At 47.3% G+C, this 23976-nt stretch overlaps 1 protein-coding gene across 5 annotated transcripts in view; it reads left to right on the plus strand.

Annotated features, from left to right (window-relative positions):
• Positions 1–23976, plus strand: part of LOC103054699 (cytosolic purine 5'-nucleotidase-like) — a 53961-nt gene that overhangs the window by 17127 nt on the left and 12858 nt on the right. For 2 of the 5 annotated variants that reach the window (XM_088152135.1, XM_088152133.1), the window contains exons 8-15: positions 3038–3075; positions 3166–3370; positions 3703–3744; positions 4176–4286; positions 16419–16485; positions 19306–19476; positions 19790–19841; positions 22698–22758. In XM_088152135.1, the coding sequence (XP_088008261.1) occupies positions 3038–3075; positions 3166–3370; positions 3703–3744; positions 4176–4286; positions 16419–16485; positions 19306–19476; positions 19790–19841; positions 22698–22758 (747 nt within the window). Of the gene's footprint in view, positions 1–3037; positions 3092–3165; positions 3371–3702; positions 3745–4175; positions 4287–16418; positions 16486–19305; positions 19477–19789; positions 19842–22697; positions 22759–23976 lie in introns of all 5 variants that reach the window. The other 3 variants (XM_088152134.1, XM_088152137.1, XM_088152136.1) reach the window with 3 other exon arrangements.

Consider the following 23976-nt stretch of genomic DNA (forward strand, 5'->3'; position numbering starts at 1 on the left):
TTTTTCATATTCGTACTTAACTGGTCTGGAAAACGTATGGATGTGAAGAGATGCAGCGCACGTCCCCAACCTTATGCCACGTGATCTGTCATGCCCTTTTGATCCAACACAGCCCGCACTCCTGCACTCCCTCTTGCGGGCTTTCCCTTTGCGTGGTCCTTGCAGAGCATCTGGGGTGCTAGGGGTTCCAGGGACAGGCCCATGCAGCTTTGTCAGCAACATTTTGGGGCTCGCCAGAACCTTCTTGCGGGATGCTTTTCCACCTCCCAGTCAAGGTCTGAGAGCATGGCTGGCCCAGAATCCCCTGCTGCCTTCTGGGCCTAAGGAAGGACTAGAACCTGGGTCTCTCTGCTCCTAGTCCAGTACGTTTAACCACCACCCCAACCAGCCCTTCCCTTTGTGTAGGGCAGCCATAGTCCAGTGTTCCAGTCATCAGGCAAGGAAGCAGTCTGCGCATGCACACTGAACAAGTTGCACAACCATTGCCAGCAAATCACATCCATTTTTCACATTTCTCCAGCTATTTTTTAACCTTCTCACATAATTTATGATTTTCTTTTCATCTATTTTTCCTTGGACTTTAACAGCAGTCATTTCAATTCTACTCTGACATATCGCTGTCATTCCCATTCAGATCTCTAAAGTACTTTCTTAAACATCCTCTCACCCAGTTTAATCAACAGTTTTATTCTTAATTGCAATAACTTTTTTGAATATATCTTGTTCAATCCTTTTTACCCCATTCAAAACAATGTTTTATTTCAGTCAAAATTGCTGTCCATTTTCTCTTCACCTTTTAATTTTAACTTCTCCTTGTTCCCTTGACTACATTCTTGTTAGCTATCTTTTTCTTCCTAGGCATATTACATAGTTGTCTCGTGCTCTTTTTTCCAACATTCATTATATTATACACACAGTTTGGTGTAGTGGTTAAGGCATCAGGCTAGTAACTGGGAGACTGTGAGTTCTAGTCCCACATTAGGCATGAAGCCACCTGGGCGACCTTGGGCCAGTCACTCTCTCTCAGCCCCAGTTCTGAAAAACCTTCAGAGGAAACTGCAGGGACTACTCCAGGCAGTCACCAGGAGTCAAGACTGACTGGAAGGCACCAAAGAAAGAAAAAAGAAAAAAGAAAGAAAAAGTGGGGGTAAATTTGCTCCCAGGAGAATATCCATAACCTGGGAGTCACACCGGAGGCATCCTTCCATGTATCAGACAATTAATCTTCTGGCAGTGGGACTTCTGCTGATTTAAGTAACTGGGCAAGTTCACAGTGGGAGAGATGCCCCCCAGATAGTTGGGTTCCAGCATTTAGGATTTTAAATACCTGAAATCATACCTGAGAGTCAGTTGGCAGCCAATGCAGATCTTTCAGTTCAACCCAAATTGACAATTTTGGGGTGATTTCCCGCATGAAGCTAGGCTGCTGTGAGAACGTGGTCCTCTTCTGCCTGGCTGAAATGGGGCCAAATTCTCACAGGGCTTTGGTTCTGCATGCACAAGCCAGAAGGCCGGGGAATCATTTCGCCTGGTCCCGCTCATGTCACTCCTGTGTGGACAGCAGCTGCTGATTGATTTATGGAATCTGAATCATTATAAATTGACATGCATAATGATTCAGATTCAGTAAAGTAACAGATTTTTCAAAAAACATTCTGGTCTTTTCAGTTTTTAGATAAGATGCATATTTTTTGGCATGCATTTTTCCTAAGATGACAAGTGACCAGCCCTCCATCTCTGTTTTCAGTATCCACCATCTGGAGCCCCAGTCCCCTTCTCCAGGTCTCTCACCCCTGGGCAGCAGCTCTGGCACATAATCACTGGGACTGGCACAGGCCTTGCTCCTTCAGGGCCAAAACCATTCCTTGTTTTTTCTGAGGCAAGCCTGCTTGGCACAGCAGTTCCCAGGGGAGGGGGTGGCCATGTGTGTGGAGGGGTAGTGGAGAAAGAAGCTGAGGTCCAGGCCTGCTAACCTTCAGCCCCTTGTGTTGGCTGTTCTGCAGGCTGTGCTGCCAGGGAGGGCACCCCTTTAACCGCTTTGGATGGTTTCCAAATTGGGAGCAGGAGGGAAAGGGAACCATGTGTGGAGGAAGGGGACTATGGCGATGGCTCCAGAGGGAAATAGTAGAAATAAAAAATAAGGCTGAAACATCGTATTTCTATGCAGTGTAATACACATTTTTCTCTATATTCATTTCCTTTTTTTGCATAGAACAAAATAAAAACTTTTTTTAAAAGTTGGACATTTTCATGTAGAAAGGCCATAGACACCTCTTTTGCAGTCTCAGCCTTTGGATCCTTTTGTTTAAAATATATTTCTTTCCAGCTTCAACACTTTTTAAAGATGTAAGAGTTTCAACTTTGGAGAAGATTTAAGTTCTTTACAAATCCATTCACACATCCAAACCAAGAGCAGCAAGGGCATGGATGTGGTAATACACCTCTGATAGGACTGAGATATTTCCTTGTATTATTTATTACAGTGACTCACACTTAAGAGTCACCTTGGTCTAGTGGTTGAGTTGCTAGATCAGGAGTGGGGAACCCTGAATTCTCATCCTGCCTTAAGCATGATGCCAGCTGGGTGACTTTGAGCCAGTCCCTCTCACATAGCCCTAGGAGGAAAAAGGCAATGCAAACCATTTCCAAAAATGATGCCAAGAAAACTGCATGGAGTTGCCAGGAGTCAAGAGAGACTCAAAGATACTAAAAAACAAAAAACTCACCACCCAGTCACATCTTACATTTTGCAATTCCAAGGCAGCTTAGAAGTAACTTCAAAATACATTGATAAAAATCATATTAGCTATTAGTAACTTAATAAAGATCTTGGATGTGAGGGAAGAGTTAGGGTTTGGGACTGCGTTGGTCCACTGCATCCAGCTTCAAAACCTCTTCTCACTTGCAACCTGCTGTGGGCAGCCCAGAGTCAGTGTGTCAGGAGCTGCCTTGGCTAAACTGCCATACAACAGACCCACAGCTGCTTGGTCTGGGTTGTGGCACAGAACTCATGTGGCCTCATCTGTTGCTCTCCTAGGGCTGCCTGAAGGAAAAAACGCTGGAGAACCTGGAGAAGTATGTGGTGAAAGATGTGAGTGACGCCTGGCTTGGAGAGAAAGCTGTTGCAGAGAATGCCTACTTTCAGCCCCCCTCCTATCTTGACAGGTGTTCTCTGCACCCTCGGCTGGGCAGGCAGAACCTCTGTGACCTTGAAGACACTCAGAATGCTGTTGCAGGTAGTGGCCAGCCTTTGATTTGCAGGTTGTTTCTGTGTTCTTCCGTACAGCCCCGTGTTCCTCTTCTGCTGAGTCGCATGAAGGACACAGGGAAGATGTTTCTTGCCACCAACAGTGACTACAACTATACAGACGTAAGTTGGCCTTCCAGGGGTAGGCGAGGTAGGGCCCGCTTCCCTCCACAACACATAGTGATAGTATTGGACTGCCCGTTTGGCTGGCTGCTGAAGAGCAACAAGCTGGTCCTCACTTTTGTGGATGTTCTGTGTGATGCTTCTCATGTAGGGTCATGCACCTTGCAACTGCATATGAACACAGATGGTTTGGTGGGAGATGGGTCAGTGGCAGAGATGCGTTGAAGATGTTCTGGCTTTGCATCCTTGTCTTCTGGGTTAACGAGGCTGTTGAACCTGGGCTGAATCTTCACTGTAGAAGAGAGTGGCACACTGCGCTTATCTCTTTACAGGCAATCATGACATACTTACTTGACTTCAGTGAAGGAGACACGGTAAGTCAACCTGTGAATGTGTTCCCTGCAGTTTGTGAGGTTTTTCAGGCCCAAATGGCCCTTAGCAGCATCTGGATGGGTCAGTTCATGTTCTGGGCAGGCTTTCATGCCAAAGAGTAGGGAACGCTGCAGCTGGCCTTCCTTTCGTGTCTCCTGTGTCTGTCTCCATGGGGACCAGATGATATTAAGTCTCACGTGCTTTAGTGATGTAAACTGTCAGAGAGCTTGCAATCCAAGTGTAGCACTTATCAAAGTCCATACAGCAGCTCTGTAACTGAGGGGAGAGAGGGAGAGGGAGAGAGAGAGTCACGCATACAGTCATCTGTGAGTTTGTGACTGGTGTGAGGCCTTCAGTTTCATAGTACAGTTCCTTTCAGGACTTGCCAATATGCCAACTCCCATCTTAGCCTAATTTGTTCCTTCTTCAACAGCAGGACAAATCTCAGCATCAGCCATGGCGCTCTTACTTTGATCTGATTGTTGTCGACACTCGCAAACCACTCTTTTTTGCTGAGGGGACTGTTCTGCGGCAAGTCAATACCGTAAGTGTCTGCCAGGGGCCAAAAAACAAGGAGGTGGCAGAGAAGAATGGGGCAGGAAGCAAATTTTCCATTCAAAATGCTGGAGGATTGAATGATCTAGGATGAACTTCATGAAAACAGGGAAAGATTAATTGTCAACCTGTCCAAACTGGCGAAAATCGGGGGGAGACCCATAGGAGTTTTCTAGAGGTGAATGAGTGCAATAATGAGGCGTATTCAGCTAATGATCATAACCGGTCAATCAGTGACAGAGTCTCACCACCACTCAGCGAGGTTTGCTCTGGGACTGAGTGGTTACTTGGTCACTCCCAGATTACCTATGGGTGTTCCTGATTGCAAGACATTGTGGCATGTACCTCCACGTTGCACGGAGCTCTTGTCTGGTCGTGGCTTTTTGCTCATCTGGCAGATTGTGCTGCTCTGCCATCGTGACATGATCCAGAAGCCCTCTGGTGCTGCAGAATGAGCCTCATGTGGCTCTCCACAATGGCGGGCTAGTTGCCAGTCAGATTAATGTGCTTCTGTAGAGGTGCATCCTGTTGCTACATAACAAGAAGCTTTTTTAGCTGTTTTAATGCAAAGCACACAGGTTGTCTTCAGTCCATTTATCTGTTCTCCCTGAAAAGTGTGTGCTATCACCACATTTTTTTGGTCATGGATTTCAGGGTGGGTTGTTTGGAAAACACATCTTTATTTTGGGTTCTCTGGAATCTTCTCATGGGTTCCATTGCTCAGCTAATCCTGAAGCTCCAAGGTTCTGAGAAAGGCAGGTTTCTTACCTAAAATTGGCTACACCAAGGGGTCACCCTCTTGTCCTGCATCACTCAGTGTAAGCCAGAAAGTCTGGCTAATCCAAGCTTGAAAAGCTTTCTTGCCACATCATAAACTCTCTGATAATGCTGAGGAATTGGGCAATCAGCCAGAGAGTGTGTAAGGCCTGGCAAGTTTAAAGAGACCGTGACTTGCCTTGAAGCTTAAGCTGTAGTGGTCTTTACAGAAGGCAGGCAAGAGCAGAGCCACACAAGTTGCCTGTAACAGTCCAGGGTTCAAATGCCATGAGCTGGTCCAAATGTTAAGACCAGGGTGTCAATGAAGGGTAAGGTGCAAGAGAGACAGGACAGGTCTGGAAAGGGCAAGAGCCTGGAGGTGCTGGTTGCTTTTACTCAGCCCCTCGTATGCCGGTATGTTCTTGGGACGGACCCCCGTCAAAATCTAGGTCCTTGTTATCTGAATCAGATGTCACCTGCTCAGACTCATTTGTGTCTTAAAGCTGCCACAGGCACATGGTTGACCCTGGTAGCTCTTCAGGCTGACAGTCCATCTGGTCTGCCTCTTTGGCCTGTGACTCAGAGGACCCAGGCGAGACCATTATATCTGAACATTCACACCTTCAGAGAGCCTCATACAAAGCATGGCGGAGCCAAGAAGGTTCAATGAGAGCCTGGCAATCCATGCTGACTGAATATACAGAGGACTGTAGTGTGCAGGTTGAGGCCAAGAAAGAAAACTAACCCACCAAAAGCATCTGTATGTGGACAAAACTGAATTGTTCGAATGTACAGGTGACCTTTTGAAGAATCAGAATGATAGACACAGGTAAGCAACCTTTCCTTCATTGCAGAGTCACATTGTTTGAGTTGGGAGGCCCTATAAATCCATGCAATAAATAAATAGATGCAGGTCAAACAGTTTAATTTGATAACAGAATCCAGAGCTTGGCAAAATAGTCATAAGGGCTGAAGCTGGCATGGCAGGATCCAGTGGTTCTCAGGCTGTAGAGAACTGTTATATAAATATTGAGCAGATGACTCCCACTGTCAAGGCCAGGAAGGGAATGGCCAAATTGCTGTTGACTCAAAAACAGAACAAAAACCAAACAAACCAGGAAGAAAAGGCCTAGAATTTAGACTGGAACAGACAAATAAATATATCTGTATATCTGCTGCGTTTGTATGACTAGTTTTTTGTCTCCAATAACGCAACTTACTTACTTTTGTTGCTACTACTACCTTCTGTTGTAAACAAGATTCTGAGGATTAAGTACCCTGAGAGTCAAAAAATGATTGCTGTGGCTAGCTTAAGGTCTGACAGCAAGTTCTGCTTAACCTACTCTCAGAGTTATGGGAGTAGAGGCTGGGCTTTGACACCAAGATGAAACAATTCAACCCTGCTAACGGTGGATCACATTGCCAGTGCCTTACTCCAGTATCAGAACTCCCATATCAATCCTGGCCCAAAATCTGGCAGCAGTTGCTGGAGAAAGTGGTGCTGCAGCCCTCTGACATCCACCTCCCTTGCATTCATCCAAGTCTGATTGGGGATTGATGGAAAACTCAAGGAATTGCAGCAGAGTAGGGGTAGGAAAAGAAAACACCACTATTGTCTTTTGACTTCTGCCCCTCCACACACCAAAGGCTTTGGAAATTGAGCCCATGAAGCTGGGAGCTAGCAAAGCTCCCCTATCTGGCCATGAAAAGTTACACTGACATACACAAAGCTTGCGCTTCCATTGTGGAGAACCTGGCCATTTCACACACGAGTGGCTTTTAAGAACCTCTTCTCCTCCAAAGCATTAAGCCTTTTACTTATGGGAAAGGGGGCATTTTGTCAATGATGCAGCTAATGCTGCAGATCTGGCTGTTGGGAAGTAAGTCGCTCCCAACTTTCAAGCGCTCAAAAGCTCAGGCAACTAGAGAAGTGGAAGCTAAACACACAGAGCCACATTTCAACTTTAGCCATTCCTGCTTCTCTAGAGACTCAGAACCTACTACAGAAGATGCCAACTCAGTTTGTCCCACACACTTGTAGGTGTTGATGCTCTTATGCACAGTACCTATCATGAAATTCATTGAACCTCTTCTCACCATCAGCAATCATCAGCAGTTCCTACAACTTTATTTAGCCTCCTTGCTGCATTTTCCAGAAGACCTGCAATGTCACCAAATGTGATTTATTGGGACTAGGATAATATTGGTATTCAAAAATTTATTTTTTTATTTACTAAACCAATTTATATACAGTAAATGTCAGCTCTTTCAGGTAGACCAGGTCCGGAAACAGACTCTACAAGTTGGACTGGAACTATATTTTATTGATATAGATTATACTGGTAGTCTTTGGTTAACGATGGTAATTGGGACCGGAATTTCCATCGCTAAGCAATGAGGTTGTAAAGCACACTGTCATGTGACTGCATCACTTAGCAACAGCAATCCCAGCAATCCCCATGGCCTTCCTTAAGCGAGGACTGTGAGTCATTAAGTGAGTCCCAGGTGGCTCACAAGCAGGCTGGCAGACAGGTAAGGTGTGGTGTGAGGCATGGTGCGAGTGTGGCGGGGCCAGGGTGGGTGTTGCTGGGCAGGGAGGGTGCGAGTGACTTACTGGAGTGATTTGCGACCTCCCCTGCTGGCTTCCCCATTGACTTTGCTTGTGGGAAGCTGCAAATGGCAATAATGTGCCTGTGGGGTGCTGCAACCATCGTAAGTGTGAGCTGGTTGCCAAGTGTCTGGATCGCGATCACATGACCGGGAGTGCTGGGATGGGCAGAAGTTTGAGGACCAGTCATAAGTACTACTTGTTCAGCGCTGTTGTAACTTTGAACGGTCGCTGAATGAGTGGTTTATTTGTTTATAAATCAAATTTATATGCCACCCATCTCACTATATACTGTAAGTAACTCTAGGTGGCTCATGAATAAAAATGATAAAAACAATAAAAATCTTACAAAATATACAAAATTAAAAGTCTTTTAATTTTAATTTAATGTTTAAATTTAAATTTAATTTTAATGTTTGTTAAATGAGGACTACCTGTAGAAAGAATCTTGAAAGCCTGGCTGTTTTCCTGTCCCTCCCTTTTACACCTGAGTGAATTAGGATGGAGCCAGTCTGAGCTTCTAACACCTTCTCTGCTTCCCAGGCTTGAAGCATGTTTTGGTTTTGGTTTTTGTATCTGTTTCTGCACAGTTTCTCCAAAATAATCTCTATAGTTCTCTACAGTAATGTATGTGGAAGGAGGGACATGCAGACCTTTGCTCCCCCATCAATTTTGCCATTATTTTTGCAGCCTAGATTTCTACAAAATGTCACTACCCAATGTCAGTTACAGCTGAAGAATTTATGGGTGATGATAATGTACAGAAAGGCTTTATCTACTGCTTTTTCTCTGATGCCAGTGCACTTACTGTTTGTTGTTGAGAAAAAGGATGGCTCCATTTTTGGGCTCCTTAATTCTGTAACCCTTAGGGATCATTACCATCTTCACCTCATTTTTGAACTCTTGGAATGGCACAAAAGGCACATGTTTTTACCAAATTGGATCTCATGAGAATTTACAATCTGATTTGCATGAAAGAGGGGCATGAATATTTTACTGCCTTTGATTCTTGTAATGGAAGTTTTGAATTTTGATTTCTGAGTGATGTTTTGGTAGCTATTTGGGCAATTTGCTTATTTACTCTAAGAAAATTGAGAGCTTTGCTAATATTTAGTAACAACAACAACAACAACCCCCAGTGAGGCACTACCTTGATGTGGTTCTGGGGTTTGAGTGCTCCAAGGAAGATGAGAGCCGTGCCATACTGGACAGGTCTCATCAGAGGAGCCAGACGAAGAGTGCCTCTCCCATAAACAGTATGGTGAGACATAATTTACAGAAACCCATACTGGATTGGTCGTCACCCGGGTCAACAAGGACCGCGCTAGGTGTTCTGGTTCCTGGATATCTGGTGACCAGTGGGCTACAGGACTCAGGACTGTTGGCTGAGCAACCGGGGCCAGCAGCTGCAATGGAGTTTGGACTGGACAAATGTGCCACCCTTACCATCAACAGGGGAAAAACAGTGAAAACTGAAGGAAGCAAGATGCCCAATGGAAATAACATCAAGAGCCTGGATGAGGAAGATCTCTATAAATACTTGGGCGTCCTTCAGGCTGACAACATCAAGCACACTGAAGTCAAGAAGAAGCTGAGTAGTGAATATATCAGAAGAGTGAAGATCTTAAAGTCCAAACTCAGTGGCGGAAATACCATCGAGGTGATTAACATCTGGGCAATTCCAGTCATTAGATGTACAGCTGGAATAGCGGACTGGGCTCAAGCTGAACTAAAAGCCCTGGATAGGAAGACCAGAAAAATAATGACAATGAATCATCCACGCAGCGATGTTGACAGACTCTACTTACCAAGGAGCATAGGTGGGTGTGGAATGTTACAACTACACCAGACAGCTGAAGAAGAAAAAAGGGCATTGGACGAATATCTGAAGGACAGTGAAGAAGATGCACTGAAGCTAGTGCACCATGAAGGTTTACTGAATACCGAAGAGATCAAACTGGCCTACAAGAAAGACTAAATGAAGAATAGAAAAGAGACATGGCAAGGCAAAATATTACATGCCCAGTACACACAAAAACTAGCAGGCAAAGCAGATAACAACAAGACCTGGCAATGTCCAAGAGAGGAAAGTTGAAGAAAGAGACAGAGGGACTAATTCTGGCTGCATAAGACCAAGCCTTAAGAACAAATGCATATAAAGCCAGAATTGAGAAGGCAGCAACAGACAGCAAATGCCACCTCTGCAAAGAAGCTGAAGAAACAGTGGACCATCTAGTCAGCTGCTGCAAGAAGATCGCACAGACTGGCTACAAAAAATGGCATGACAAAGTACCAGCTCTGGTGCATTGGAATATCTGCAAGAAATACCATTTGCCTGCAAGCAAGAACTGGTGGAACCACAAAACAGACAAAGTCATAGAAAATGAAGAAGCTAAAGTGCTCTGGGATTTTTGAATTCAAGCAGACAAGCACCTGCCACACAACGCCCCAGACTTAACAGTTGTTGATAAGAAAGGCAAAAAAGTCTGGATAGTAGACATTGCAATACCTGGAGAGAGCAGAAGAGAAGAGAAAGAATTGGAGAAAATCAGAAAATATAAAGACCTGCAAACAGAAGTAGAACAACTGTGGCAAAAGAAAGCAAAGACAGTACCAATAGTTATAGGTGCCTTGGGTGCCATCCCAAAACATCTGGAGCCCCACTTGAAGACCATCGGCATTGACAAAATCGCCATCAGTCAACTGCAAAGGCAGCTTTACTTGGAACAGCTTCCATCCTGCGACGATCCCTTTAACACCGTCAAACCACAACATCTGCCTATTCCAGGACTCAGTAGGTGGATAAAAACGCCAAATCCAGTCTAAACATCTGGCTGACTGTGTGACCAACCTTAATAACGATATAATTCCCTGCCCTCACTGATAAATGAGATGCTAAAGTATACTTACTCAGTTTCCAAGGTTCTGCAACTGAATCCTTATTTTCTTTGAAATAAGTCTGGGTAATAATGAGAATTTAACCTTAGTTGTGAGGAAGGCTATGAGGGGTTGACAGGAAAGGATAAATGCTGTCTTAGAACAATACTTTTCTTGCTTTCTAAAGTACCAGTAGGACAGTTAACCTAATCTTTTACCTATAATTGAGCTGAGATTTACTGTGTGTCTGGCCGCAGTCAAATAATAGTGGAGTCTGGTGTCGAATAATGGGGCAGGCTGCAAAAATGGTGATCAGCAGAGATGTCAGAGATGCTGAAAAGAAGAATCAGTGGGCATATTGCAAGGGACAGAACGGTACCGAGTTCCACAGGGACCATCTGATCCCAATCTTTACTTCTTTCGAGAGGGTAGAACCCTCCCTAATCTTGATTCTTCGGCTTAAAATAGGACACATCCTTTTCCTCTGCTGAGTTGAAGAATCTATGAGTCAGCATAAAAATAGATGGGCATGGAATTTGCTGTCCCTCTTCTGCCCCTCTTGCCTCTTTTTCGAGTCATTGCCTGCCAATCACATGACTGTAATGGGTGACAAATCCTAACCGTTTGCTTTACCTCTTGAGCTGTCCTTGGACAATGTTGGAATAAGTGGGGGAAGACAAGTGCCGGTACAGCTAAGGGGGACTTATGCCTGGACGAGTTAAGGGCAGCATCATGGGAACCTGGCAGAAAATGCTGATGCCAGGGCGTCAGATGCATAATGGGAAAGACCCAAAGAGGAACATCGTTTCAGAGAGGAAAGGGGTAAGAATGCAGGAGGGATCCCACTGATGTGGGTTGGGGGCAGACCGGTTCCTCAGCTGTAAGAGATCTTGACTGAGGATTTCACAGCTCAAGAACCCACAGCCACATGCACAGACCACAATCAGGTGTGTGTGTGTGTGTGTGTGTGTGTGTGTGTGTGTATTTAAAAAAAAATTCCCCTCTCACCCCTATGGGTGGTACATGTCTTCCTCAATCTTGGGTCCTCTACCAGAGGCCTGGGAGTTTGAGGGTTCTGTGCAGGATCTTGGCTGTTCCTAGCACTGCACTCTTCTGCACAGAGAGCTCTGAGGTTGCTCCTGGGAGCCCAGCTTAGGAGTTACGGCCCTGAGTGCTCCTACCACCACTGGGACCACTTTGGCCTTGACTTTCCACATCCTCTCTATTTCCTCCTTCAGGCCCTGGTACTTCTTCAGCTTCTCATGCTCCTTCTTCCTGATGTTGCTGTCACTTGGCACTGCTACATCTATCACTACTGCTGTCTTCTGGTCTTTGTCTACTACCACGATATCTGGTTGATTAGCCAGTACCTGCCTGTCCGTCTGGATCTGGAATTCCCACAGGATCTTAGCCCTGTTATTCTCCACGACCTTCTGGACTTGGGGGGGTCTAGCCCATATGCTGTGCAGATGTTCCTGTACACAATGCCAGCTACTTGGTTGTGCCGTTCAGTGTATGCTGTTCCTGCCTGCATCTTACACCCTGCCACTATGTGTTGGACTGTCTCTGAGGCCTCTTTGCACAATCTGCACCTCGGGTCCTGTCTAGTGTGGTAGACCCCTGCTTCTATGGATCTGGTGCTTAGTGCCTGTTCTTGTGCTGCTATGATCAGTGCCTCAGTGCTGTCTTTTAGTTCGGCCCTTTCCAGCCACTGATAGGGTTTCCCAATGTCAGCCACCTCAGCTATCTGTCGATGGTACATCCCATGCAGGGGCTTGTCTTGCCATGGCACTTCCTTTGCTTGAATTTCCTTGTCTGCTGCTGCCTCAGGCATTCCCTCAGCAGCTCATCTTACTGATGTACTCCTGGATGCTCTGGGTTTCGTCCAGGACAGTGGCTGTGACACTCACCAGACACCCCCCCCCCTTTCTGGCTGGTGTACAGTCTCTACATTGTGAGGAGCTTCCAGGTCTTCACATCGGCAGCCTCCGTGTCTTCCTTTGGCCAGCTCACTATACCGGCAGGGTATCTGATGACTGGCAGGGCGTATGTGTTGATGGCATGGATCTTGTTCTTCCCATTGAGCTGGCTCTTCAGGACCTGTCTTATCCTTTGCTGGTACAGTACTTGGAAGTTGCTGTCTTCCTTGCCTCCTCCTCATCGTTCCCATGTGACTGTGGGACACCAAGGTATTTAGCTGGTCTCTATGTCTGCTATGTGGCCCACTGGTAGTTCCACTCCATCGGTCTTAACTACCTTCCCCTCTCTTTACTATCATCCCAATGTCCTCACTGTAGATCCGTGTCAGGTGGATCAGTGAGTTGATGTCTCGTTCACTCTTAGCATACAGCTTGATGTCATCCATGTAGAGGAGGTGGCTGATGGTGATTCCACTCTTGAACTTGTACCCATATCCAGACCTTGTGATTATCTGGCTGAGAGGGTTTAAGCCTATGCAGAACAGCAGCAGGGACACTGCATCACCTTGGTATATGCTGTACTTGATGGCCACTTGTGTGAGCTGTCTTGAGTTGACTTCCAGTGTTGTCTTCCACAGTCCCATTGAGTTGAGGAAGGTCCTTAGTGTCCTGTTGACTTTGTATAGTGCCAGGCATTCACAGATCCATGTGTGTGGCACTGAGTCATAGGCTTTCCTGTAGTCAATCCAGGCTGTGCTCAGATTGGTCTGCCTAGACCTTGAGTCTTGGGTGACTGCCCTATCTATGAGTAACTGGTGTTTTGAGCCTCTGGTGTTGTTCCCAATGCCCTTCTGAGCTGTGCTCATGTACTGGCCCATATGGTCTTGTAGCTTGGCAGCTATGATGGGGAGGCAGGTTATTGGCCGGTAGTTGGACGGAGCTGTTCCCTTGTGAGGATCTTTCATGATCAGCACTGTCCTTCCTTGTGTTAGCCAGTCTGGGTGGGAGCCTGCTGCTGGCAGTTGGTTCATCTGTTCTTTAGCCAGTAGGTGTGGATCATGTCCAGGCCAGGTGCTGTCCAGCTTTTCATGTTCTTGACCCGCTGTTGGATGTCTGCTACTGTGATGGTGACTGGTTCCTGTTCTGGGAGATTGCTGTGGTCTGCTTTCAGGTCCTGCAGCCACTTTGCACTGGTGTTATGCGTCTTCTCTTTCTCCCATATGTTCTTCCAGTACTGTTCAGTTTCCGCTGCTGGGGGCTCAGCTGTTACTCTGTAGTTGCACTGCAGTTGGGAGTACACTTTGGATGGTTCTTTGGAGAACAGGGCATTTATCTTCTTGGCCTCTGCTTCTCTAGTGTATCTCCTTAGCCTGGTAGACAGGGCTGTGAGCCTTTGTTTAGCAGTCTCTAGGGCTTCAGATGGAGTCAGGCCCATGTATTTTTTCAGTAGCCAAGTCTTATCCTTAATCTCCACACGCTTCTGTAGTTCCACCAGCTGACTGACTTCTCTCCGAGTTGCCTTGATCTTAGCCTCCAATCTCATTTTCCAGGGTGGGTATGTACTGCTGTTCTTCTTGATCGTGTAGCCAAGCATTTCCAGGATTACAGCGGCTGTAGCATATACCAATTAATTGGTTTCAGTTACGGTGGTAGTAGGGATTGTCTGGAGGGCTCTGTTGGCATCTTCTAGCATACTATCTGATGGTACTTCTCCACTGAGCCTTGGTAATTGGTCTCGAGGGTTGATTGCAGCTAGTTTATACATGATCTTCTGCCTCATATCAGCTGATGTGCTCTGTAACGGAGGAGGTGGCAGTGATGTTCCAGCTTCAGGTGTTGGCTGCACATCCAGTTGTTCTTCCAAGTCTGCTTGAGTCTGGGTTGCAATGTGGAGTTGGTCTATTTCAAGTTGTGAGAGCAGCTTCCTCTTCACTATATTGAAGCGCTGGGTAACTAGTTGTTTCTCAGTTAGTGTGGATGTAGGTCTTCTGTCCATCCATAGTTTCCTCATATGTTTCATATATCCCCTCTCATTAGGTCTGCTGTTGTAGTAGCATTCCATCATTTCCAAGTTCTCTTGTCTCATCCACGTATGGTTTGTTCCAGTAACCCACTTATCATCAGATTGTCCTGGTTCCCCAACATCTGACACGGACCTTGTTAATCCGGGTGACATCCGAGCTGGCATGACTCTCTTAGTTTGTGTCACTCTCATATTTTTGAGGTAGGCAGGTGAAGCGTTAGGGGGTCTTTGCCCAAGGACCCCTACTGGTAAGGTAGGTACCAGCCGGGATTTGAACCCCGGTCTCCTGCATCAAAGACGGTGTTCTAACCACTACGCTATCCAGCCGCTCGCTGGAGAGAGAGAGAGAGAGAGAGAGAGAGAGAGAGAGAGATTTAACCTCTGTCATATTCCCCTTGCTTCTTTTTAATCAAAATAGCCCCCAATATTAAAATCTTGCCTCCTAATCATTCCAAAGTGCAAAACCTCCTGATCTGATTTTGAGAAGAAAAAAAAATCCAACCCATCCTGAGTAGCTTTACTGGCGGCAGAGATCCAGTGCCGCAGCATTTGCTGTTAAACAGCGGCTGCATTCAGGGATGCCTTAAAGTTGAAAAGGTCCGTGTCTGTCTGGCTCAGCCTCACTTAGAAGTGGCGCAGATCATTTTAGCTTCCATGCTTGGATGGAGAGGCTTCCTGGAGGCTCAAATGCCTGAGAGCAGCAGTGCATTTCCCTCTCTGCGTTCACCCCGCTCAGAGACCAACAGTAAAGTCAGCGGAATTTTTAAGAACTCTAGTCAAGAAAAGCCAGGAAAAAATAAGATTAAAAATGTGGCTGTTCTGAAAACCCCTTTTTAGTGAATCCTACCAGAGAAATTCTATCAGGCTACCTGAAAGCTTGCTGTAAAGAAGAAATGAGTAAATACTGCTGTGGAAATAGAACATTTCTGTGTGTAGATTGAAAACAGAATGGTGGTCAACTGCGCATCCCTTACGTTGCCTTCGATACCACTTTTCAGACCAGGTTGCTGACATTGCACCCCGCATGCCAAGTGTGGCCACATCATGGATTGCAGCCAGTATCCTCCTCCTCCTCCTCCTCCTCCCAGTGAGAAGCGGCCTTTTAGGGGGTGATCTGAGGCCGTTTCTAGACTCTTCCTCAGAACCAACCCCTTATGGACTAATTGCACTAATAGCCTTTTTGGGGAGATGGGCAGCATATAAATTCAATCAATCAATCAATCAATCAATCAATCAATCAATCAATCAATCAATCTGCTGTAAAGATGATTGGAAGTTACTTCTTTCTATCTTTTTTCTTTCTTTCTATTTTTCTTTTCTTTTTTCTTCCTTTCTTGCACTTTTAGCTTTCTCTTTGATTACTTCCTTTTTCTTTTCTTTTTCTTTCTTTGTATTACCTTGTACTAGTTTTTATCTTCTTTTTAAAAAATCTTTAACAAAAATTTTATATATATATATAAAAAATAGACTCTCCCTCAGAACCCAACCTGGCTTTTGCTTCTTCGAGGAGGTAGGAGGTCGGATGTCTTGGGGTGAAGCGGATCCTCACCTGGACGGCCCTTCGCTCTTCCTTTGCCCAGGCGTGCCTCGGGGGCCGTTTGTGAGCAGGGGCGTTTTCATTCACCTGAATCACGTTGCTCATCCTGATTCCGAATGGCCTTCAGTCCCAATAAAAGGGGGCAGCCTGTGCCCCACTGTGAGAATTGCTTATTGTGGAAAAAAAAGAAACAGGCTATGAATGCCGTGTTGCTCAGGGGGAAATGGGGACTTCTCAAGGGGAAACAGATGAGCGAGTCTGATAGCCAGAAGGCGCCAGAGGGAAGGGGAGCTGCCCAGTTTGCTCCCAGATTGTCTTGCTTTCACTCGCCTGCAGAGTGCTCAGGAGGGTGCCCTGCATGAGTTTGGTTACTCTAAGTAAACCCCTGTCTTTGTGTGCAGGACACAGGGAAGCTGCGAATTGGGACCTACATAGGACCACTTCAGCACTGTGCTGTCTACTCTGGAGGTAAAACTGCCTGGGGCTCCTCTGGGGCCTGCCCATAGCCACCCGTCATGAATGGCCTGCCTCTTCCTGGGTGCCTGGAAGGTTCCTTCTCTCACTGCAGGTGGATGGGAGAACAGCTAAGACCTCTTTAGCACAGCAGCACTCCAATGTGTGGGAGCTGGCAGAAACCGCCAGATTTAAAAAGTGCTGAATGCACTTCCAACCCATGTTCTGCCTCAGTAACAAAGCAGAATTGGGGTTCTGCCCATGCCAGAAATGGTGGGCAGAGAGAGGTGGGATGGCAAAGCCAGTTACAGGCAACGGGAGACCCACGCAATCTCTGCTCTCTGGGATTAGAGAACCGGCACCAAAGGAGCCAGTCTTCTTTTCTCCCTTCCCATGGCAAGGTGGGGGGAAAGCGGTTCTTTGGACAATTCTTTAGTCTCCGTGGGTCTGGAGGACCGGCCGCAAAGTCTCCGTCCACTTGCCTTCTGCCACCCGTGAGAACGGGCAACCAGAAGACCTGCTTCCCATTCCTTCTGCCATTGGGGTTGGCAGGAGAAGTGGGAGAGATGACTTGTGGGCACACCCACTGCCAAAAGGCAACCGGGGGCCAGGGGAGTGGGCACTTGGAATGAATGGCCACTCTGCATGGGTCTGCGCTGCAGAAGCAGAAGAGCAAAGCGAGGAATGATGGGCAGAGGCTGGCTGGGTGGAGACGGTCACGTGTTCGTATTGCCAACAAATGGTCTGCGTGGCGTCCTCATCCCAGGGCAAGCAGAGCATGCAAACAAGCCGTAAGACTTGTGGTATTGTGTGTGTGTGTGGGGGGGGCAGCCCCGCTGGTTCTCTGAGTCATCTCAGAGGCTTCCAGCACATCCACCACTGGCACTTCTAGCCATGCTGACTGCTGGAGCAGTACATGCCAGTAATTCTGGCATTTTGGGGTATGTTGTGACACTGGGAAATTACAGTGGTACCTCTACTTACGAACTTAATCCGTTCCGTGACTCTGATCGCAAGTCGAGTTGGTTGCAAGTCGAAGTAAATTTTCCCATAAGGTTCAATGTAATTACCGTTAATCCATTCCGGCGTCCGCAGACCACGCGTCAGGGGCGGAAAAACGGCCACTGACCACGCGGCAGGGCGGAAAAATGGCCGCGGACCATGTGTCAGGGGCGGAAAAACGGCCGTGGACCACGTGGAATGGGCGGAAAAATGGCTGCGGACCACGTGGAACGGGCGGAAAAATGGCCGCGGACCAGGTGGAACAGGCGGAAAATGGCCGCGGACCACATGGCACGGGCAGAAAAATGGCCGCGGACCACGTGGCACGGGCGGAAAAATGGCCGTGGACCACGTGTCAGGGGCAGAAAAACGGCCGCGGACCACGAGGAACGGGTGGAAAAATGGCCGCGGACCACGTGTCAGGGGCGGAAAAACGGCCGCGGACCTCGTGGAACGGGCGGAAAAATGGCTGCGGACCACGTGGAACAGGTGGAAAATGGCCGCGGACCACGTGGAACGGGCGGGAAAATGGCTGCGGACCATGTGGAACTGGCGGAAAATGGCCGCGGACCACGTGGCACGGGCGGAAAAATGGCCGCGGACCACATGGAACTGGCGGAAAATGGCTCGTAAGTCGAGGCGAGTTCGTAAGTAGAGGTAAATTTTTGGGGCCGGAGCTGATCGTATCTCGAAAATTTTGTAAGTAGGGGCGTTCGTAAGTAGAGATACCACTGTACTCTTTGTCCTCGAGGTCTCAGTTGTCCCATAGGACTTGATTCTGTCCCATCTGCTACAAAATATCCTCCTGAAGGTTCAAGGGTGGGGCAGGCTTATCCCCAACAGCAGAGTGAATTGCCATCAATATGCCAATAGTAGCTGTAAAGATCCGCATTAGAACATGGCTTGAAGGTGAAAATTGGAAATTTATCCAGATAATACAGTATAGAATTGTTATTTTTCAGTAGAAAACCTGGGTTGGGGATCTGAAAAGGATTGTGCTTCCTCTAAATCAGGCTAGGCAACCTTTCTGCATTGCAATAGAAAACCACATCTCTCTCCCCACCTTGCTGGGGGCTTAAGGAGCAAAATAGGGACATCAAGCTTCACAAAGGGACCATAAATATTTTGCTCCTTATTTCTGCCCCCCAAAAAAGGGGAAAAAAATCACACCCCTGAAAATTGGTAATGTGATATTTGGCTGCCCTGATCATGGGTTGGTAACTAGTGGCCCCTGGCTGTATGTAGCTGCCACACTCTTCTTTGTGACAGAGCTTACTGTAACATTGATTGCTAAGAATTGGAGGCGTTAATTTCTTTCCATTTTGAGGCTGGAAACATGAGAACAATAGAGCAAGCCCTACAATAGGCCTAACTTAATTTAAAAACCAAGGAATTCAACCCCGTCTTCCCCAAATGTGCATCACAAGTTAAGTGCAGCACCCAATCATTAAAAATGCCTCCCTCATCCCCAGCGGCTGCAGAAATGACCCTGGAGCTGTCTGTGGTCATGGGTAGCCCAGCCCTGTGCTAAATGATGCTGACAGAGACTTTCAGCTACTGGTGGGGTGAACACTGGCACTCATTGGCTCATGTCATAATCATTATGAACCTCCCCCAGTTATTAAAATATGCAGGTGAGGATGTTTGATGGACCCTTAAAGAGACCCATTGGAGTGATATATAGAGATCACCTTTTTCTTACATGTAATTCCCATAGGGAAAGCTGTAGTGGGCTCACACCCTCTCAGTTCCACTTTCAGAAAGGGTGTCTAATAGGTAAGTCTCCCAATAATTATTATGTCTGAGAATGAAACGTGGTTCCCCTTTTTCTAGGTTCCTCAGACATGGTATGTGACCTCTTGGGCGTGAAGGGCAAGGACATTCTTTACATCGGCGATCATATCTTTGGGGATATTCTCAAATCTAAGAAGCGGCAAGGATGGCGCACATTCCTGGTGGTACCAGAACTGGCTAAGGAGCTGCAAGTGTGGACTGAGAAGAGTGGTGAGGTTTGGTCCACCTGTGGGATAGAGATGGCCCCCAGGGTCTCCTACAACCTTTTGTAGGGGCCTCTTGTTGGGACTCAGAAGGAGCACCAACTGTGGTTAAGCCGCCTTCCACCCTGATGGTCTGATCTCTTTGCTCTCACTGGCTAGAAGCTGCACCCATTTCAGAGGTCTTACGCTTGCTCACCTCATCAGACAACGTGACTCTCAGTCTCTGGGAGCTGCTCTAGTTGGCTTTTGCAACAACCTTTCCTACAATCAGCTAAATCAGCGGCTGTCCTTAAAAGCAATTGTCTCTCTTCTATTTATAGAACGCTTTGAGGAGTTGCGGAGTCTGGATGTATTCTTGGCTGAACTGTACCAGTGAGTAAGACCTTTTGGTCCACTAGCATTTTGCCTGAATGCAAGGGAAGTTCTTCATAGCCACATCGATGTGTCCATTCCTCCAGTCCTTGAGTTGGCAGACCTAAACTGGGCTGCTCTACAAGCTGGACCCTAACTTCAGTAGCGAGGTCTGCAGTTGTCCTTACAGTTTCAGTACAGAATCGTGTAAGGGAAGCAATTGATGGATTGCTCTGGCTGTGTTTTCCCTCCCACTGAGAATCACCTGCTGGTGGGAGAAACAGTCCTCAGTCACTGTCCTTAACATGTGACTTGGGCGGCTGTGGGTGGATCTAGAGATGGGGGCTTGAATCACCTTTCAAGTTGCCCAAGTGACATAGAGGTTTCTCGATACTGGCGACGTATCATTTCTGGTAGGCTATTTCTGAACACAAATCTAGCACCCTTTGGATGTTCAAAAATGGCCCAGCTGAGAGGTTGGTGGAGTGGAGGAGAGCTGTGGGATGAAGCACGATGGATCTCCCTCCTGCTATATACCCCACACCCCTTATTGCACCTGGGACTTGGACTAAAGCTCTTTTCAATTTCACCCCAGCTCCCATACACCCCAAATCTGTAAGTACTGCAAATAAGTGGCATGGACAGCCATGCCAGGAAGCAGCCCATGAAGATCACAAAATGGTGAAGGTGTTGACAACATGGCACCCCACCAAGTAAGAGCAGCAGCAAAACGATGGTGGTGTTTCAGTAGCCCCTCGAATGACCAAGGGAGCTGGGCAAATCCCAGCCCTTCACCAGGGACATCAGTGGGGTGCTGCAGACTGTTTGTGGGGCAAGTTGCTTGGGAGGAAGAGGAACAAGCATAAGCTGCCTGGGCAAGAGACAGGCAACCCTTGGGGGCATGATTAGCAGGGTGTCTTTGCGCCTCAGTTAGGGGACATGGTAGCATTCTAGATGACTCAGATTTGGACTGGGGTTTATTGCTGATTTTCTTAACTCTTTCCCTCCCACTGAGCACTTCAGAACCTTCAAAGCAAATAGTGAACTGCAGGCTTAAGAGTTCTGAACTGCTGGAAAAATAGTTTCAGGCAAGATTTTCAACATGCTTTCCTTATTTATTCTGAAATAAATAGCCATTATTTGCTTCAGGCTATCAGACAAAAAAGCTTAATTTTATCTTCCCGCCTTTAACAAAACCTTCCACTACATCCTTGATCCCTCCAAAGTGCAGGGCTAAAGCCTCTACCTTTTCCTATTGGGATAGCCAGTGGGATGGGCTTTGTACTCAAATCCACCCGGAAGGATGCAGGGCTCCCCCTGCTTGTACTTAACTGTGGTGTCAACATGTCCTGGCAACCTCTTTATTCTGCCAGGCCCATGATTGCCTTGATTGCATTCTCAGCCTGGGAATAAGACAGAAGTACAGTAAGTCATCCTTAGCTGGTGTGTACGTGTGTGTGTGTGCGTGCGTGTGTGTGCGCCGTCAGTGCAGTTTTTGACTCCCGGTGACCGCCTGGACAAGACCCTGCAGTTTTCTAGGCAAGACTTTTTAGAAGTGGTTTGTCCTTGCCTTCTTCTTCCCAGGGCTGAGAGAGGGACTGGCCCAAGGTCCCCCAGCTGACTCACGGTCTCCTGGTTTCTAGCCTGGTGCCTTAACCATGGCACCAAACTGGCTCTGTCCTTAGCTGGACTGGTGCTAAGAAGTGCTTTCCCCTTAATCCAGCAGCAGCTAATGGCAGTTTCAAGGCGAGCGTATTGCGATGTGTTTTGCTGACTGTTCCTTCCAAGACTCAGCCCGAGAAATCAGGATGGCCCAGCAGTGGAGGACTCCTCTGGGTCCGGGCAGCTTATTCCTCTGGGGCAAGAGCAGCATAGAGCCCATGGATGCTTGACAGGTAGCTCCAGCAGCCCTGCAACTGCTGATTGGAGGGTGAAGGACCAGCATGGTACAGCCGAAGGCCTGCTTCTCTGGGAGAACCGGCTCCCCCATCATACCACCCGGCTCCCCCACCTCCCATCAGCTGTTCAGTGGCTGGTTTGGACCCAGGCTTAGCGCTGTTTTGAAAGAGCAGCAATTAGCCATCAAAGGTAGTCCGTGAGACAGCAGAGTGGGGGGGGGGCAGGGAGGCAGATGCTTTGACAAATGGTGAAACCCACAGGTCTAGTCATTTGCCAAAGCCCTCTGTCAATCATAGCAATGCTTGGGGGAGCAAATGGTTTCCCACTAGCTGGTGACATTCAGAGAAGGGGAGGAGAGTAAAGCCATAGAATTTAACCAATGGTTTTGCTTAACACACCCTGCAGACCTTAAGTCAGCATGCCAGAATAGAGGTTACGGAGGCAGCATTTTATTTATTTATTTACAGTATTTACATACTACATCAGCCTAAAGAGACTCTGGGCAGCATACAAGAACATGTTTTGGCATCAGGGAGAGTCAATTTTGTGCTTGTTTAATTTTTTGCTGGCCCAAGATGGGTGGAGAGCATTTCATCCCATAAGTGTGGAAAGGCCCACAGATCGACAAGTTGAATCCTTGGCATCTCCTGGGAAACCAGTGCAAACCACTGCCAAGTCACCGGCCAGCTGAAGCAGTGTGGAGATGGCCGCTTCCTCCATCCGGGCTTCTTCCCTGGGCCTTCCTGCTCTGAGATTGCATCCCAGGGAGAAAATCTAGAGTGCCCTTTCCGCCCTGGGCTGTCTGTACAGACGGGCAGGGCATCTGCAGGCTCTGTGGGGACCTAGGAGCGCTCCTAGGCAGCTTGGGAGAGTTCTGAGGAAGGGAGCGAGGAGGCTTTGCTCCCCCTCGGCCTGGAGGCATCTGGGCCGGCTGGCCGGCCATCGGTTTCTTGGCTCAGACTTCCTTGTTTTTTCCAGGGACTTGGACAGCGGAAGCAGTGAACGCCCAGACATCAGCTCCATCAGGAAGCGGATCCAGGTCTTGTGCCTCTTCCTTGCCCCCATGTTCTTTGGGTTCTTGGTCCTGCATGGCAGGCCTTGGAGCCAGGCTCAGATCATCCCCCTCCTTTTTGTGGAGTACTGATGGTTCCCTGGCCTTTCCAGAGGAAGAGCTACAGACATTAGATTTCCCAAAGAAAGGTGGAACCTTTGTTTGGAAAATGCAGCCTCAAGGGGGAACTGCCTGCAGCGAGAGCAGCTGGTGGGGAACTGGGCTTGAGGGGAGCAGCCTCCCTCTGTCTGCAGTTGCACATCAGGAAAGAGGGAGGCCCGGGCAACACCCTGCAAACACCCCCAAGTCCCCCTTTGATGGCAGCTACTGGTGGCATCTATTATACAGAAGGGTGGGAGTCTGGAGAGAATTTCGGCTCTGCTTTCTTGGCATGGAAATCCACAATTAAAGGAAGGGAAGGGCCTGACAGCTAGACGTTCAGTGGGTGGTTGGCTCATTTTCTGCTGGTGATCCACCAAAGTTTGTACATTCTCCTGCCAAGTATGGAAGCGGGGGCCATTGATTGATTTTTCCTACCCAAATGAGGACTTTGAATTTGTCTCTGGTGAAGTTTATCTTGCCCAACTTGTCAAGATCTTACTAAATATTTGTACTGTCTATAAAGTGTTTACTATCCCCCAATCTTTGCCATCCATAACATTCAATAAATTTATAACCCCTCATCCAAGACTCCTTATAGATAAATAGAACTTTAAAGGGCCTACTGTGATCATAACGATATACCACTAACACTCCCCTGTAGCTTGATATGGAGACACTTGTTGGGTATGATTGTTCAACCAGCCCTATATCCATCTAATAGTAGCGTAGTCCATCCCATATTTTGCCAACTTCTGTAGCAGGATCTCGTGAGGGGCTTTGCTGAATACTTGCTGAAGCAAAAGTAAACTACTAAGCTGGCCACTCTATCCAAAAAGGAGATCAGGTTGGCTTGCTGTGATTTACTCTTGATGCTGGCTCCTCCAAAGTCATGCTTTAATTTCTAAATGCTCACATATGAACCCACAAATCTTCCATTTCTTATCCATGTTCTTTTTAACTCTTATCTTAATGAAAAACTCCCTCTGCATCCACAATTTTCTGGAGTGCCCTATGTCTTTTAAAATTAGAATTATATGCAATGGTATTTCCAATATCTTTCTTAAAAAGATTCTCAACCTCCTGTGCTCCGCTGACTTTTTGTCC

This window comes from Python bivittatus, unplaced genomic scaffold (assembly GCF_059951505.1).
Source record: "Python bivittatus isolate LINGU-HERP-01145 unplaced genomic scaffold, Pbiv_v1 ctg000680_np1212, whole genome shotgun sequence".
Classification (NCBI taxonomy): Eukaryota; Metazoa; Chordata; class Lepidosauria; order Squamata; family Pythonidae; genus Python; species Python bivittatus.